The sequence below is a fragment of the Amblyraja radiata genome, chromosome 36 (genome assembly GCF_010909765.2).
Source record: "Amblyraja radiata isolate CabotCenter1 chromosome 36, sAmbRad1.1.pri, whole genome shotgun sequence".
Classification (NCBI taxonomy): domain Eukaryota; kingdom Metazoa; phylum Chordata; class Chondrichthyes; order Rajiformes; family Rajidae; genus Amblyraja; species Amblyraja radiata.
In genome coordinates, this window is record NC_045991.1 from 15379557 (window position 1) to 15398016 (window position 18460).

The window sequence follows — 18460 nt, forward strand, 5'->3', positions numbered from 1 at the left end:
CCGGCAACCACCTGCAACCTCCGGTATTGATATCCCTGCATGACAATAAGGTTTCGATGATCGAGCCTATATCCTTCTGCAGACTTTGACAGACTACCTTGCTATCCCCAACATTACCCATTCTCCACAAACTTAGTAGTCACACCTCCTACATTCACATCAAAGCCATGAAAACATAAAATGAACAGCAATGGTTGTTAATACCTGGAATATTTTGCCATAGGAGGTGGTGAAATCAGATGTAACCACTATATTTAAGAGGCATTGCGATTTGGCAAACGAGGTGTAGAATAAGGTACACAAAAATGTTGGAGAAACTCAGCGGGTGCAGCAGCATCTATGGAGCGAAGGAAATAGGTAAAGTTTCGGGCCAAAAACCCTTCTTCAGACTAATATGGTTCTAATGTGGGCAAATGGGATTTGTGTGGCTGGGGAAAAGGGTGGACATGGAGGTGATGGGCCCATGGCCTGATTCTGTAATGTACAACCATAGCTCTCTGGCTCCAAGAGCACTGAATGACTGATTATGCACAGCCACCGGGTGTGCAGTGAATTCTAAAGGTTGCCTAGTCTCAGCATGCAGTAATGTCTTCTTGTCTCTGTCCTAAATGGTGCAGCTCACATTCAGAGGGTTTCCGCTGGCTCCAGACCCCCTCAGACAGGGAAACATCCTCCCTGCATCCAGCCCACTGAGCCGTGTAAGGACTTTGTGTTTCACTGAATTCTCCTCTAATATACCTGAACCCTCGAGTACACAGGCCTAGTCTACGCAATTTCACCCAGCACAGCAAACCCATTCTCCCAGGAACAAGGATCTGTTCAAATGCAAACAATCTTTGCTTTGTCTTTGTGATACTTCCCCCCAGAGTCCATTAATACCATTAATCTTCACATATAAGTATTGCATAAAGATGTCTTAAAAAAGATCAATGGAAAAGGTATCAGTTTCACCTCGTTTGATGATATCATATGTTTCGCTCAATGCTATGTTGTAGAAAAGGGTGCGATCATACTTTTCAATGGGCAACGCGCTATCTACCACCAACATTGGTTTGGTTTCATCAATAACCCTGCAAATATTTAACAGCTGGTTAGAAACTGAGCATTAGCTGTTTTTTTTGAGCGGTACTGTAAAAACGTACACTGTTTCAGTCAAACGCATGTCCTACCTGCTCTTGCGACCAGCTTCCTCCTGAAATAAATAAAAACACAAATCTCAATAGACTGAGATGGATCGTCATGATCCCGACGGCGGGTATTTCACTAGATTGCTACAAAATACCCTCTGAGAATTCCCAACGCTTTGTCGCTGTCACACAGACAGTAAGTGGATATTGTCGTAGATACATCGAACACGGGGGAGAGAGTATTAGGAATGTCGATGAAAATAACTGCGAGTATGCAACTTACGAGTAAGACCGGGCAGGTCGTGGGATTTTATCTGGAGAAGGGAGGACAAAATGGAGATACAAGGGAAAGAGAGTAAAAGAAAAGAGAAGACACCAGAATTAACGGGGCAGAACGCCGAGGAAGGGATAGGGGAGTAAAGCCAAGTGAAATGGGCATCAATGTGAATGGTGCGGGGAGTAATGGATTAAAAGTTTTATCTATGACAAGGACGCTGCTGACAACCTTCTACCGCTGCACCACAGAGCATATTAACCTATGGCATCGCTGTGTGGTATCTCACCTGCACGGAGGCGGAGAGGAGCATTTTCCACAGAGTGCAGAAGATTATTGGGACACTGCTACCAGCCTTGGAGGGCATCTGCCACACACGGTTCCTCAGGAAGGCCGTCAGCATCCATAAAGACTCCTCACACCGCTGTAACGGACTGTTGGAACTACTTCTCCCCGGCAAACGTTACAAGGCCTACGCCCGAAACTCCAGACTCAGGAACAGCTTCATTCCCAGAGCAATAGCGACTCTGAACCAGCCCTGCTGAGTGCCCCCCATCCCCCCTGGACTGTCTCCCTCGGATGGTCACGTCGCACAGACACATCTGCACTTTAGTCTGTTTGAACTGTTTTGACTATTTTCTATTCTTTTACAAACCATGTTCTCGGGATATCTAAATTGTATTAGTTATTCAAGTTATGACATCGGATGGAAGCTGCATACCAAATCTAGTTGTGCTTATGTGTAATGACAATAAAATATATTATTATTATTATTATTATTATTATGAATGCACGAAGTATAAGAAATAAAGTGGATGAGCTTGAGGCTCAGTTAGAAATTTGTTGTGGGAATTACAGAGACATGGCTGCAAGAGGACCAGGGCTGGGAATTGAATATTCAAGGGTATACGTCCTTTCGAAAAGACAGACAGGTGGGCAGAGGGGGTGGGGTAGCTCTGTTGGCGAGGAATGAAACTCAGTCCCCAGCACGGAGTGATATAGAATCAGGAGATGTATAGTCAGTATGGATAGAACTGAAGAATTGTAAAGGTAAAAAGACCCTAATGGGACTTATCTACAGTCACCCAAATAGTAGCCTGGATATGGGGTGCAAGATGAATCAAGAGTTAAAATTGGTCGCAAAATGTCCCAAAGCTAATGCTACGGTTGTTATGGGAGATTTCAACATAGAAACATAGAAAATAGGTGCAGGAGTAGGACATTCGGCCCTTTGAGCCTGCACCGCCATTTGATATGATCATGGCTGATCATCCAACTCAGTATCCCATCCCTGCCTTCTCTCCATACCCCCTGATCCCTTTAGCCACAAGGGCCACATCTAACTCCCTCTTAAATATAGCCAATGAACTGGCCTCAACTCCCTTCTGTGGCAGAGAATTCCACAGATTCACCACTCTCTGTGTAAAAAATGATTTCCTCATCTCGGTCCTAAAAGTCTTCCCTCTTATCCTTAATCTGTGACCCCTAGTTCTGGACTTCACCAACATCGGGAATAATCTTCCTGCATCTAGCCTGTCCAACCCCTTAAGAATTTTGTACGTTTCTATAAGATCCCCCCTCAGTCTTCTGAATTCCAACGTGTACAAGCCGAGTCTATCCAGTCTTTCTTCATATGAAAGTCCTGCCATCCCAGGAATCAGTCTGGTGAACCTTCTCTGTACTCCCTCTATGGCAAGAATAATAATAATAATAATAATAATAATACATTTTATTTGTATAGCGCTTTTCAAGGACTCAAAGTCGCTTTACATGGTGAGTCAAGAACAAAACAAAACAGAGCAGTAAGACAGAGATGCAAAGAGGAGGAGGACATGGGACTAAGGGTATGCAGAGGTGAAGAGATGGGTCTTGAGGCGGGACTGGAAGAGGGTGAGGGACTCTGAAGTTCGGATCAATTGTGGGAGGGAGTTCCAGAGCCTGGGAGCTGCCCTGGAGAAGGCTCTGTCTCCAAAGGTGCAGAGGTTGGATTTCAGAATGGAGAGGAGACCGGCTGAAATGGATCTGAGGGACCGTGAGGGTTGGTAGGGGGAGAGGAGGTCAGTGAGATAAGGGGGGGGGGGGGCAAGTGGTTGAGGGCTTTGTAGGTGAGGACCAGGATTTTGTAGATGATCTGGTGGGAAATGGGAAGCCAGTGAAGTTCTTTGAGGACTGGGGTGATGTGGTGCCAGGATTTGGTGTGGGTAATGAGTCGGGCGGCTGCATTCTGGACCAGTTGGAGTCGGTTGATGTTGCTGGAATTAATGCCAAAGAGAAGAGAGTTACAGTACTCCAGTCGGGAGGAGATGAAGGCATGGATGAGTCTTTCAGCAGCGGGGGGTGTGAGAGAGGGTCTGATTTTGGCGATGTTGAGGAGGTGAAAGAAGGAGGTTTTGACAACATGGTGGATGTGAGGCTCAAGGGAGAGGGTTGAGTCAAAGATCACACCAAGGTTGCGGGCCTGAGGAGATGGGGAGACAGTGGTGCCGTCAATAGTGAGAATGGGTTTGTTGGTAATTTTGGTAAGTGTTGATTTGGAGCCAATGGGGAGATATTCTGTTTTGTTACTGTTTAATTTAAGGAATGTCTTTCCTCAGATTAGGAGACCAAAACTGTACACAAAACTCCAGGTGTGGTCTCACCAAGACCCTGTACAACTGCAGTAGAACCTCCCTGCTCTGATACTCAAATCCTTTTGCTATGAATGCTAACATACCATTTGCTTTCTTCACTGCCTGCTGCACCTGCATTCCTACTTTCAATGACTGGTGTACCATGACACCCAGGTCTCGTTGCATCTCCCCTTTTCCTAATCGGCCACCATTCAGTCTACTTTCCTGTTTTTGCCACCAAAGTGGATAACCTCACATTTATCCACATTATACTGCATCTGCCATGCCTTTGCAACTCACCCAACCTATCCAAGTCACCTTGCAGCCTCCTAGCATCCTCCTCACAGCTAACACTGCCCCCCAGCTTCGTGTCATCCGCAAACTTGGAGATGTTGCATTCAATTCCCTCATCCAGATCATTAATATATATTGTAAATAGCTGGGGTCTCAGCACTGAGCCTTGCGGTACACCACTAGTCACTGCCTGCCATTCTGAAAAGGACCCGTTTACTCCTACTCTTTGCTTCCTGTCTGCCAGCCAGTTCTCTATCCACACCAATACTGAACCCCCAATACCATGTGCTTTAAGTTTGTATACTAATCTCTTATGTGGGACCTTGTCGAATGCCTAGTGAAAGTCCAGATATAACACATCCACTGGTTCTCCCTTATCCACTCTACTAGTTACATCCTCGAAAAATTCTATAAGATTCGTCAGACATGATTTACCTTTCATAAATCCATGCTGACTTTGTCCAATGAACTCACCACTTTCCAAATGTGCTGCTATCCCATCTTTAATAACTGACTCCAGAATTTTCCCCACCACCGACGTTAGACTAACTGATCTGTAATTCCACGTTTTCTCTCTCCCTCCCTTTTTAAAAAGTGGGGTTACATTAGCTACCCTCCAATCCTCAGGTACTACTCCAGAATCTAAAGAGTTATAAAAAATTATCACTAATGCATCCACTATTTCTGCGGCTACTTCCTTAAGTACTCTGGGATGCAACTTATCCGGCCCTGGGGATTTATCGGCCTTTAATCCATTCAATTTACCTAACACCACTTCCCGGCTAACCTGGATTTCACTCAGTTCCTCCATCTCATTTAACCCCCGGTCCCTTGCTATTTCCGGCAGCTTATTTATGTCTTCCTTAGTGAAGACAGAACCAAAGTAATTATTCAATTGGTCTGCCATGTCCTTGTTCCCCATGATCAATTCGCCTGTTTCTGACTGCAAGGGACCTACATTTGTTTTAACTAATCTTTTCCTCTTGACATATCTATAAAACTTTTGCAGTCAGTTTTTATGTTCCCTGCCAGTTTTCTTTCATAATCTATTTTCCCTTTCCTAATTTGTCTTTTGTCCTTCTCTGCTGGACTCTGAATTTCTCCCGGTCCTCTGGTAGTCTGCTTGTTCTGTCTAATTTGTAGGCTTCCTCTTTTGTTTTGATACTATCCCTGTTTCCCTTGTTATCCACAAATGCACTACCTTCCCGGATTGTTCAAAAGGGAACTGCAGATGCTGGAATATCGAAGGTACACACAATTGCTGGGGAAACTCAGCGGGTGCAGCAGCATCTATGGAGCGAAGGAAATAGGCGACGTTTCGGGCCGAAACCCTTCTTCAGACTGATGGGGGGTGGGGAAAGAAAGAAGGAAAAGGGGAGGAGGAGGAGGAGCCCGAGGGCGGGCGGATGGGAGGGTGGGAGGAGACAGCTAGAGGGTTAAGGAAGGGGAGGAGACAGCACGGGCTAGCCAAATTGGGAGAATTCAATGTTAATGCCATAAGGACGCAAGGACCCCAGACGGAATATGAGGTGCTGTTCCTCCAATTTCCGCTGTTGCTCACACTGGCAATGGAGGAGACCCAGGACAGAGAGGTCCGATTGGGAATGGGAGGGGGAGTTGAAGTGCTGAGCCACCGGGAGGTCAGGTAGGTTATTGCGGACTGAGCGGAGGTGTTCGGCGAAACGATCGCCCAACCTACGCTTGGTCTCACCGATGTAAATGAGCTGACATCTAGAGCAGCGGATGCAGTAGATGAGGTTGGAGGAGATACAGGTGAACCTTTGTCGCACCTGGAACGACTGCTTGGGACCTTGAATGGAGTCGAGGGGGGAGGTGAAGGGACAGGTGTTGCATTTCTTGCGGTTGCAACGGAAAGTGCCCGGGGAGGGGGTGGTGTGGGAGGGAAGGGAAGAATTGACGAGGGAGTTGCGGAGGGAGCGGTCTTTGCGGAAGGCAGACATTGGGGGAGATGGGAAGATGTGGCGAGTGGTGGGGTCACGTTGGAGGTGGCGGAAATGGCGGAGGATTATGTGTTGTATTTGCCGGCTGGTGGGGTGAAAGGTGAGGACCAGAGGGACTCTGCCCTTGTTGCGTGTGCGGGGATGGGGAGAGAGAGCAGTGTTGCGGGGTATGGATGAGACGAACACCTCCGCTCAGTCCGCAATAACCTACCTGTCCTCCCGGTGGCTCAGAACTTCAACTCCCCCTCCCATTCCCAATCCGACCTCTCTGTCCTGGGTCTCCTCCATTGCCAGAGTGAGCAACAGCGGAAATTGGAGGAACAGCACCTCATATTCCGTCTGGGGTCCTTGCGTCCTTATGGCATTAACATTGATTTCTCCCAATTTGGCTAGCCCGTGCTGTCTCCTCCCCTTCCTTAACCCTCTAGCTGTCTCCTCCCATCCGCCCGCCCTCGGGCTCCTCCTCCTCCTCCCCTTTTCCTTCTTTCTTTCCCCACCCCCCATCAGTCTGAAGAAGGGTTTCGGCCCGAAACGTCGCTTATTTCCTTTGCTCCATAGATGCTGCTGCACCCGCTGAGTTTCCCCAGCAATTGTGTGTACCTTACCGGATTTATTATTTTGCCAAACTGGGATGAACACTTGTTGTAGTTCATCCATGCAGCTTTTAAATGCCTTCCATTGCATATCCACCGTCAACCCTTTAAGAATCATTGGCCAGTCTATCTTGGCCAATTCACGCCTCACACCCTCAAAGTCACCTTTCTTTAAGTTCAGGACCCTTGTTTCTGAATTAACAATGTCACTCTCCATCCTAATGAAGAACTCAACCATATTATGGTCACTCTTGCCCAACATGCAGGTAGATTGGGAAAATCAGGTTGGTGCTGGACCCCAAGAAAGGGAGTTTGTGGAGTACCTCCGTCATGGATTCCTAAAGCATCTTGTACTGGAGCCTGCTAGGGAGAAGGCAATTCTGGATTTAGTATTGTGTAATGAACTGGATTTGATAAGGGAACTCGAGGTAAAGGGGCCATTAGGAGATAATTACCATAATATGATAAGTTTTAATCTACAATTTGAGAATGAGAAGGGAATATCGGAAGTGTCAGTATTACAGTTGAACAAAGGGGGCCATGGAGCCATGAGGGAGGAGCTGGCCAAAGTTGACTGGCAAGATACCCCAGCAGGGATGACAGTGGAACAACAATGGCAGGTATTTCTGGGAATAATACAGAAGGTGCAGGATCAGTTCATTCCAAAGAGGAAGAAAGATTCCAAGGGGAGTAAGGGGCGACCATGGCTGACAAGGGAAGACCAGGACAGTATAAAAATAAAAGAGAAGTATAACGTAACAAAGATGAGCGGGAAGCCTGAGTGAGGATTGGGAAACTTTTAAAGGGCAACAAAAGATAACTAAAACGGTAATACAGGGGGGAGGGGGGGGGGGGGGGAAGATAAGGTACAAAGGTAAGCTAGCCAAGAACGTAGACTGTAACAGGTGAATTTATTATAGGGAACAAAGAAATGGCAGATGAGTTGAACAGGTACTTTGGATCTGTCTTCAAGTTCAAGTTCAAGTGAGTTTATTGTCATGTGTCCCTAATTCTTGCTTTGCTTAAGCACACAGAACACAGTAGGCATTTACTACAAAACAGATAAGTGTGTCCATACACCATAATGTACATATATACACACATGAATAAATAAACTGATAAAGTGCAAATAACAGAAAGTGGTTATTAATCAGAGTTTTGTCCGAGCCAGGTTTAATAGCCTGATGGCTGTGGGGAAGTAGCTATTCCTGAACCTGGTTGTTGCAGTCTTCAGGCTCCTGTACCTTCGACCTGAAGGAAGACACATACAATCTCCCTGATGTACTAGTGGCCAGATGACCTAGGGTGACAGAGGAACTGAAGGAAATTCACATTGGGCAGGAAATGGTGTTGGGTAGACTGATGGGACTGAAGGCTGATAAATCACCAGGGCCTGATGGTCTGCATCCCAGGGTACTTAAGGAAGTGGCTCTAGAAATCATGGATGCATTGGTAATCATTTCCCAATATTCTACACATTCAGGATCAAATTCTGTGGATTGGAGGGTCGCGAATGTTACCCCACATTTTAAGAAAGACGGGAGAGAGAAATCAGGGAATTATAGACCAGTTAGCCTGACATCAGTGGTGGGGAAGATGCTGGAGTCAATTATAACAGATGAAATAGCGGCACATTTGGATAGCAGTAACAGGATCGGTCTGATTCAGCATGGATTTACCAAGGGGAATTCATGCTTGACTAATCTGGAATTTTATGAGGGTGTAACTAGGAAAATGGACAAGGGAAAGCCAGTGGATGTAGTGTACCTGGACTTTCATAAAGCATTTGATAAGATCTCACATAGGAGATTAGTGGGCAAAATTACAGCACATGATATTGGGGGTAGGGTACTGACATGGATAGAAAATTGGTTGGCAGATAGGAAACAAAGAGGAGGGATTAACGGGTCCCTTTCAGAATGGCAGACAGTGAATAGTGGCGTACCGCAAAGCTCGGTGCTGGGACTGCAGCTATTTACAATATACATTAATGACTAAGATGAAGGGATTCAAAGTAACGAGCAAATTTGCAGATGACGCAAAGCTGGGTGACAGTGTGAACTGTGAGGAGGATGCCATGAGGATGCAGAGGGACTTGGCACAGGGTGGGTGAGTGGGCAGATGCATGGCAGATGCAGTTTAATGTGGATAAATGTGAGGTTATCCACCTTGGTGACAAGAACAGGAAGGCAGATTGTCTGAATGGTGACATTGGCGAAAGGGGAAGTACAAAGAGATCTGGGGGGGAAAACAAAATTGCTGGGGAAACTCAGCGGGTGCAGCAGCATCTATGGAGCGAAGGAAATAGGCGACGTTTCGGGCCAAAACCCTTCTTCAGACTGGGTCTGGGGGTCCTTGTTCATCAGTCACTGAAAGTAAGCACACAGGTCCAGCAGGCAGTGAAGTAAGCTAATGGCATGTTGGGCTTCAAAACTAGAGGAATTGAGTACAGGAGCAAAGAGGTCCTTCTGCAGTTGTACTAGACTGAAGTGAGACCAAACCTGGAGTATTGTGTGCAGTTTTGGTCTCCAAATATGAGGAAGGACATTCTTGCTATTGAGGGAGTGCAGCTTAGGTTCACAAGGTTAATTCCCGGGATGGCGGGACTGTCATATATTGATAGAATGGAGCAGCTGGGCTTGTATAGTCTGGAATTTAGGATGGAAGGGGATCTTATTGAAACATATAGGATTATTAAGGAATTTGACACGCTAGAGGCAGGAAACATGTTCCTGATGTTCAGGGAATCCAGAACCAGGGGCCACAGTTCAAGAATAAGGCATAGGCCATTTAGAGATGAGGAAAAACATTTCACCCCGAGTTGTGAATCTGTGGAATGATCTACCTCAGAAGGCAGTGGAGGCCAATTCTCTGGATGCTTTCAAGAGAGAGTTTGATAGAGCTCTTAATGATAGCGGAGTCAGGGGATATGTGGAGAAGGCAGGAATGGGGTACTGATTGTGGATGATCAGACATGATCATATTGAATGGCTCGAAGGGCCTACTCCTGCACCATTTGTCTTTTATTGTAACATGTCAGAGATAATGTGATGGAACATTTTAAGATCAGCGGCAGATTTAAATGTGTGGGGGTTGGAAATATTGTCACTACTTATGGGGAGAAGAAAAATAAAACCTGAAATGTATGATGGCCTTTAATAAATTCTACAAGAATAACAGTAAAAAGAATGTGGAACTCACAGGGTGGCCTGAAGACAATATTGCAGATAAATTTAAGTTGAAGTAGGATAAATACATGAAGTTTCCTGGAATTTGGGGCATTATTGTCGGATGTGGTGAGTAGTTCGACAGATGGAACATTGACCTAGTACTGAAATACTGGTAAATGCAGCATTTATTTCAGAAATTTAACCCACCACTTTGTTACTGTGCACTTTCACTTTGCCAACTGTAGTGTAACCCCTCACCTTCAGAAAGATCACATCGTCCTTGTGGTCTATCTGTCCCTGTAATTTTGAGAGTTCCTCCTGAATGGAATTTAAATTCTCTTGATTCTCTTGAAGATTTTTCTCCATTGTTTTTACAATCTTCTCCTCTTCTTCCCGGACATCTCCGAGTAAGCGCTGCTCTTTCTCTGAGAATCTGGTGCAGTTCAGCAAACTGGGATGTGATCAGTGACTGAAGGTTGTGTGACTCTTCCTGTCAGATGAAAGATGCAAATCAATATAAACCACGTCAAAGCAAAACTGGCAAAGTCTATAGCAAAATTGGGAAAATCAAGACACATTCTGGACCACAAATTATTACATACTCTGTATAATACACTCATATTGCCATATCTGAGTTACTGTGTGGAGATATGGGTTAACACCTACAAAACCAACCTACAGCCGTTATGCACATTACAAAAAACAGCAATAAGAATTATCAATAACGTTGGATATCTTGAACATACCAATTTATTATTCTTAAAGTCACATACACTGAAGTTCACTGATCTGGTTAAATTTAAGACTGCGCAAATCATGTACAAAGCAAGAAATAATTTACTTCCAAGAAATATACAAAAACTGTTTATGGAAAGACAGGGTGGGTATAATTTGAGAGGGGAACATAATTAAAAAAAACTCATAAACAGAACAACTCTTAAAAGTATGTGCATAGCAATCAGTTTAAAAAGATGTACAAAAACACTTGTTTAAAGGTGTATTGGAATGAGGATAGGTGAGTGGGATATTTGTTATACTGATTGTATTGGGAAGGGTGATTATAGAGTGATGGGTTGTATATATGACTAAGATACTGTATAGTATATGCGGGTTTTTTATTTTATTTCTCTTTTTTGTATGGCTTTGTAAATATTTGATTAGTGTTCAAATGTAACTAATTTGGTGTGCATATAGTAGATGGTGTACATATGGTGTACATATAGCAGCTAAATTTGTATAAGATAATTACAAGCAGTTGAATAAGGGGTGGGAATTAATAAGCTTTGGCTTCTTCCTGCTGCTTTTCGGGCACATATGATTTCATTTATTTATAGATATTGTTTATGACACTTTATAAATATTCTTGTTTTGTTTTTTGTATGCTGTTTCACATTTGCTTTTTATTCTTTTATTCTGTTCGAAATAAATAATAAAATTAAATAAAAAAATATATATATAATGTGTCACTCTGCCGTGTTTCCTCATGACATGGAATGTGACAATCAGCTAATCAATGTCGAGTTCTGGAGTGCAGAAATATGCCATTCGGCCCAACATGTCCATGCTGGGCTCTGTACGTATCTACACTAATCCCATTTACATGTATTTAATCCATAGCTTTCATTACCTTGGCAATTTAAGTACTCGTCTTGATAATTATGAAATATTATGTGAAAGTAACGCACAATCAAATAATTCCCATTTCCCCAGTATAATTCCCTGCAGCCTATTCCATTTCATGTGTCCATTAACCCTCAGTGGACAGAACCAGGTCATCAGAAGTAGCAGACACCAGCACCACTTAGAATGACAGACTTCATAGAGTCACACAGCAAGATTGATTAGTAGGACTGGGTGTTACAATCCCTAAGATTTTCACTACAATTGACATTCATGGGTATGACCACCAAGTGAATTTGGTAACAATCAGACACATCTTCAGTTGTGTACCTCAACGTCACTGGGTGTTTCGGCCTTTTATCACAAGACATCCTCAGTCGAGGCAGGCCCACCGCAGGGTGATCAGACCTGGGTGTGTGTCTTATTGCTGGTCTCTAGATGGTCACGTGGCAGCCCAGACAGCATCTATCCTCTTCAGCCACAGCCAGTGACTGCTCCGTTCGGCAGCATTGGCAAGTTCTTTTCTTGCCCTCCTTTGTGCCTGCCCTCTGACTCCTACTTCCCTCAGGAGCCTTGCGGTGGAACTGGCTACAAAGCCCCTGCACCCCACCGCCACTGGACACACCCTTACACTCCAACCTCTCTCCTCTGCTGCAAGGTTTGAATATCAAAGCTTTTTCCTTTCATAAGCCTCATCCACAGCCTCCTCCCATGGGACCGTCAGCTCAATGATGAAAAAGTGTTAGATACCGACCAACACGCCCCATCTGCACTAGTTCCACTTGTCCGCATTTGGCCAAGACAGTTCTAAAACGGTGCTCTCCACAAATTTGTTTGAATATCTTTTAAATGTTGTTACGGTACCCGAGTATGCTACCTCATCTGGCAGCTCGTTCCATGTACCCTAGTACTTCCACAGTTGTCATTCACATTCATTTTAAATCTTTTCCCTCTCAGCTAAAACCAAAATGCTCCACATTCTCGACCCCCATACTAAGGGTACGAGATTGACCATCCAACATATCATTTCATTTCATGATATTATACACCTGCCACAGACTGCTGTGGTCCAGGGAGTAAAGTCCTTGGCTGCTCAACCTCTACCAAGAGTTCTGGCTCTCAACTACTGAGTTCTATAAAGGTTCTTGATTCTTGGTTTCTTGGTCCTCCAAAATATTCCAAATTGAATTTAAACTGGAGATGGTACCTCATGGTGGTACCCCATCTCCCCCCTTCCCCACACCTCTCTCCCTCTCCCCTCCCCTCCCCCATCACTCTCTCCTCCCCCTCTCCATCTCCCTCTCCTCATCCCTCTCCCACTCCTCCCATCCCTCTCTCCCAATTATTGCACACATCACTGCATCAAATCCACACAAGAACATTAAATCAATAGCCCAAAGCCTCACCTGAACTCCAGAAATGCTCTTTTTCTGTTCCTGCTCCATTTTCTGGATCTCTGATTCCATTTCTGTGAGAGATTCGAAAGAAGATTTCACCTGTTCCTGGGGTTGGGTTTCAGATCAGAGAATAAAAATGTCAGACAAGGAAGAAAAGATTAGACAATGATGTGATCAAAAGTGATTTGGTTTTACCTTGTAGAATTCAATTGCTTCTTCTATCAGCGTTAAGTTGTGAGACGTGTGTTCCCGCGCAGTTGCACAAATCAAACAGATCAGTTTCTTGTCAGTTTTACAAAACAGCTTCAGTTCTTCCTGATGTTTCTCGCACTGAAATTTGCTTTTCTTCGCTTTGAGATTCAGGCTCAGTGTTCGAGCTTTCTCAGACAGTCTAACCAAGGCCCGATTCACCCTGAGGGTGCGGTTTGCAGAATCCTCTCTGCATTCCGGGCAGGAGTTTCTCCCCTCCCTGTCCCAACTCTGTGTGATACAGGAGCGGCAGAAGTTGTGCCCGCAGTCCAGCGCCACCGGATCGGTGAAGAAATCCAGGCAGATGGGACAAACTACCTCCTCAGTCCAACTCCCGGCCGGGCGTTTCGCAGCCATTTTATTATCTCCCTGGTTCAATATGTTTTCACTGACGTGTAGTTGCTGAATCCCTGCATTACAGCGAGTTGCCACCGCATTACCGCGTGTGTCCACTGCGCTCGCTGCCGTCCCGGGCAATGCATGTTATTCGGCTGCAAGTGTTCAGTGTGAAGGTGTCCTGGCCACTTCCAACCAAAGATTCTCTAGGACAGTGATTCCCAACCTGGGGCCATACCATGGCAAATTTCAGGGGGGCACAGAAAAAAATTGGGATTTAGGGGGCCACAGGTTCAATCAAGTCAAGTCAAGTCACATTTATTTATATAGGGAGGTTTCACGGCAGTGGGGTCACGACTCATGACCCGTACTGTTGCTACGCTACTCCAACTGGAGTACACGCGATGAACTGCAGGTAGGCACTTACCATTGTTTCCAGCGTAGCGGGCCCGTTAAAACCTCACCGCTGAAATTGTCAATTTTTGCCTGTAAATAATTATGGAAATCGGGATACGCGTGAGAGACATTTAGCCAACTTCACAATTCCAAAAGTGAGGAGAAATGACGGTAGATAGAAGCGAGAGCTGAAGGGACAACAACAGCCAGAGTGCTTGGCGAACATTGGCCGTTTGCTCACTGCATTTCATCAACTAAGGTGTTTTTTCTTGATTCCTTTGGCATCTAAAAAGTTTCAGAAGTGATAAATCTGGCTGTAATTTTTTTTAATCGTCCATGGTTCTCAAGTGGGTCTTTACATACAAAATGAAAACGCATCGGAGGAAAAATTTACAGCCAGATTTATCACTTCTGAGACTTTTTAGATACCAAAGGAATCAAGAAAAAACACAAATAATGCCTTACTGTTGATGAAATGCAGTGAGCAAACGCGATAATTCACAATATTTTCAATTCCGATATCTGCACGGCCAATGTTTACCAAGCACTTTAGCTGCTGTAGTCCCTTCAGTTCTCGCTTCTCTTTACCTTCATTTCGCCTCACATTTGGAATTCTAAACTTGGGTACATGTCTCTCACACTTACCCCGACTCCCACAATTTTTTTCAGCGCAACAATTCAACATTTTGGCGGTTTTTAACAGGTAGGAACGTACGGGTTTTTAGCATTAACAACATATACCTGAAGTGACGAATGTCCTCCAGATGGATTTAGCGGCTCCGTGCGTCGAGCCCTCTGACCCAGTGACCTTTCGTGCAAGCTCCATATAGCACATTTAAAAAACTCTCGTTGGCCAAAGTGCTTTACATTTGTTATAAGAATAGCACAACAAAACAGACTACATACATATATACATGTAGCCCTCACTCAGAGGACGTCAGGAAAGGCTTGGGAGTATAGATAAGTATTTAGTCTTGACTTAAAAGAGTCGATGGAGGGGGCAGTTCTGATGGGAAAGAGGATGCTGTTCCACAGTCTAGGTGCTGCAACCGCAAAGGCGCGGTCGCCCCTGAGCTTATGCCTAGACTGCGGGATATTCAGCAGCCCCATGTCGGCCGATCTGAGGGGCCTGGAGGTGGAGTGGTGGGTGAGAAGACTTTTAATGTAGGTGGGGGCAAGCCCATTGAGGGCTTTGTAGACATGGAGGAGTATCTTGAACAAGAACGCAGCCGCCCGACTCATCACCCACACCAAATCCTGGCATCACATCACTCCAGTCCTCAAACAACTTCACTGGCTTCCCATCTCCCACCGGATCACCTACAACATCCTGATCCTCACCTACAAAGCCCTCCACCATCTGCCCCCCCCCCCCCCATATCTCACTGACCTCCTCTCCCCCTACCAACCCTCACGGTCCCTCAGATCCACATCAGCCGGTTTCCTCTCCATCCACAAGTCCAACCTCCGCAGTTTTGGGGACAGAGCCTTCTCCAGGGCAGTTCCCAGGCTCTGGAACTCCCTCCCCCAACTGATCCGCAATTCCGTGTCCCTCATCATCTTCCAGTCCCGCCTCAAGACCCATCTCTTCACCTCTGCCTATCCTTAGCCCCACGTCCCCCTCCCTTTTCATCTGTGCATTAATTGCTTCATATTGTGTTTTGAATTGAATTCTGTCTGTACTAGTCATGTCTCTACTATTTATTTCATTCCCCTTAAATGTTTTTCCTCTACCTGCTAAATCCTTGAGACTCTTGAAAGGCGCCCTTAAATAAAATGTATTATTATTATTGAAGTTTATTCGGAACCGCACAGGGAGCCAGTGGAGACAGGCCAGGATCGGGGTGATGTGGTCCCTTTTTCGGGTGCCCGTCAGGAGTCTCGCTGCGGCGTTTTGGACCAGTTGCAGGCGGGACAGGGAAGATTGGCTGATGCCAGTGAAGGGGGCCACAGAGCTACCACCCTGTTGCCTCCTAAATTTCAGTTCTAATAAATTCAAAATGTAGTTGAAATATTTTTGATGTTTGTGGAATAGAATAAAAGAGAATATATGTGCAATTAATAGACACTTATGGAAGGTATTATAATATTGAAATACTTTTTTTCCGCTAATAATGTCAGGGCGGGGGGGGGGGGGGCACAGAAAAATTAAAAGATCCCAACGGGACCATGAGCTAAAAAAAGGTTGGGAACCACTGCTCTAGGATATTTGCTTCCAACTAATCTCACGCGAGGGAGGGGATAGTTAGACATTAAACTGGCCTGAAAAAAGACAAAGCTGAGCAAGGGGCTTGTGAAAGACTAAGGCAGGACAGAAAGGAACGGAGCCTCGGGTGTAACCTGAGGAGATGTTACACCGGTGGGGCAGTGGGACCCGCCACCCGCATCTCCGTTCACAGCAACCCCCCCCCCCCCTCCCCCCCGGAGACCTCCCTCCGCCCTCATTTTAATCCACAACAGTGCACCTGTCTCTCATGCAGCAGCCTTCGGGGCAATCTATGTTTGCGTGTATGGTTACTTTAAAGGATATTATATGACCCTTTAACATGTATTGCAGTTTGCAAAGGTTGACTTTGTCTGATAATCAGTTCTACTTCGTTATGTTTAGTTTTGGGAAACAGGCCATTCGGCCCACCGAGTCCGCACCGACCAACCATCCCCGCACATTAACACTTTCCTGCATGCGCCGGCTGGGGGAAGTTAAAAGGAGATGTGCGGGGCACAGGGGGTGTGGGTGCCTGGAACGCGCTGCCAGGGGTGGTGGTGGTGGAGGCAGATGCGATAGTGGCGTTTAAGAGGCAATTGGCTGCCCCATCTATGCAAGTACCAATGCTCTGACCTTTGGGTTTGGTTTGATTTCTAGCTACATTTGCGAAAACATGACCTTCGGCTCACCGAGTCCGCACGGACAAGCGACCCCCATATGAACACTATCCTGCACACAATAGCGACAATTTTACACATACGCCAAGCCAATTAACCGATAGGGGGTTGCACGAAAGGTCACTGGGTCATAGGGCTCGACGCACGGAGCCACTAAATCCAACTGGAAGACATCCGGCACTTCCCGTACATGTTATTAATGCTAGAAACGCGTACTTTACTACCTGTTAAAAACCGCCAAAATGTTGAATTTTTGCGCGGAAAAAAATTGTGCGTCGGGGTAAGTGTGAGAGACATGTACCCAACTTTAGAATTCCAAATGTGAAGCGAAATGAAGGTATAGAGAAGCGAGAACTGAAGGGACTACAGCAGCTAAAGTGCTTGGTAAACATTGAAAATATTGTGAATTATCGCGTTTGCTCACTGCATTTCATCAACAGTAAGGCATTATTTGTGTTTTTCCTTGATTCCTTTGGTATCTAAAAATTCTCAGAAGTGATAAATCTTTTTTTTTTTTTTTTTTTTTTTTTTTTTATTAGAAGTACGGTAAATTACAATAACACACAACACATATATCTTAATACATTTTTTTGTACCGCTTCATTTTTTTTTTTTTTTAAAGCTTTAAGAAAAAGATAGAAGTAAGGAAAGTAAAGAAGGTGCGCAAGAGTTGTGAAGTGCAGGAGAGTGTTGGGAAAAGAAAGCCCCTTAGAAAAGAAGTTAGAGTAGGAAGTAAAGTAAGAAAGTAGACCCTAGAAAAGAAAGAAAAAGAAAGTAAGGACAATCGCTCTATTATAACATTAAACTCCGCAGAAAGACTACCAACCAAGTCTGTTTTTGTTGTTTTATCTCCCAATGCCAGGTCCTGTGATAAATCTGGCTGTAAATTTTTCTTCAGATGCGTTTTCATTTTCTATGTATAAACCCACTTGAGAAACATGGACGATTTAAAAAATTTACAGCCAGATTTATCACTTCTGAAACTTTTTAGATGCCAACGGAATCAAGAAAAGTAATTTCTGTTCCGTTGCCGGACGCGGTTAACGCGTTAAAATGAACGGATCGACAGACAGACAGACAGCTCTGATTTCAGTTGCTGTTTATTTCACTCTTCCCACATTTACTTTTTTTTTACACACCCGGAGCGGAACCGGAGCAGATTCTCAGCCAGTTGTTTCTATCCCAAGGCGCCAAGAAAGGATAACATTTCCCCGTGAATTTGTTCCCAGTGAAGGTGTGGAGATGGGACTTGGTGTCCGCGTCGTGAAATGAAACTGTCCCGGACTCGTAACTGAGATAAACTCCCACCCTCCCGGGGATGGGACGCGCGGGGAGACGGGATGGAGGGGAGGTGAATGCATCAAACTCGCCAAACCACCGCCTGATGATCCAGAACCCATTCTCCGGGGTCAGGTCGACCCGTCCCTTCCTCTCCACAGACTCTGTGGCGACTCCCAGCCTCCACCACTGACTCCCCGCCATCTCCACCTCCCAGTAATATCTCCCCGATGTGAATCCCTCCGATCCCAGCACACACTCCCAGCCTGTAAA

At 45.3% G+C, this 18460-nt stretch overlaps 1 protein-coding gene across 1 annotated transcript in view; it reads right to left on the bottom strand.

Moving 5' to 3' along the window:
• Positions 1 to 916: 916 nt before the first annotated feature.
• The window catches only part of LOC116966236 (nuclear factor 7, brain-like), an 87753-nt gene continuing 70209 nt past the window's right edge, over positions 917 to 18460 (bottom strand). The window contains exons 4-5 of the mRNA XM_033012382.1: positions 1170 to 1192; positions 917 to 1070 (exon numbers count right to left, since the gene is read on the bottom strand). Of these exons, the coding sequence (XP_032868273.1) occupies positions 917 to 1070; positions 1170 to 1192 (177 nt within the window). The remainder of the gene's footprint in view (positions 1071 to 1169; positions 1193 to 18460) is intronic.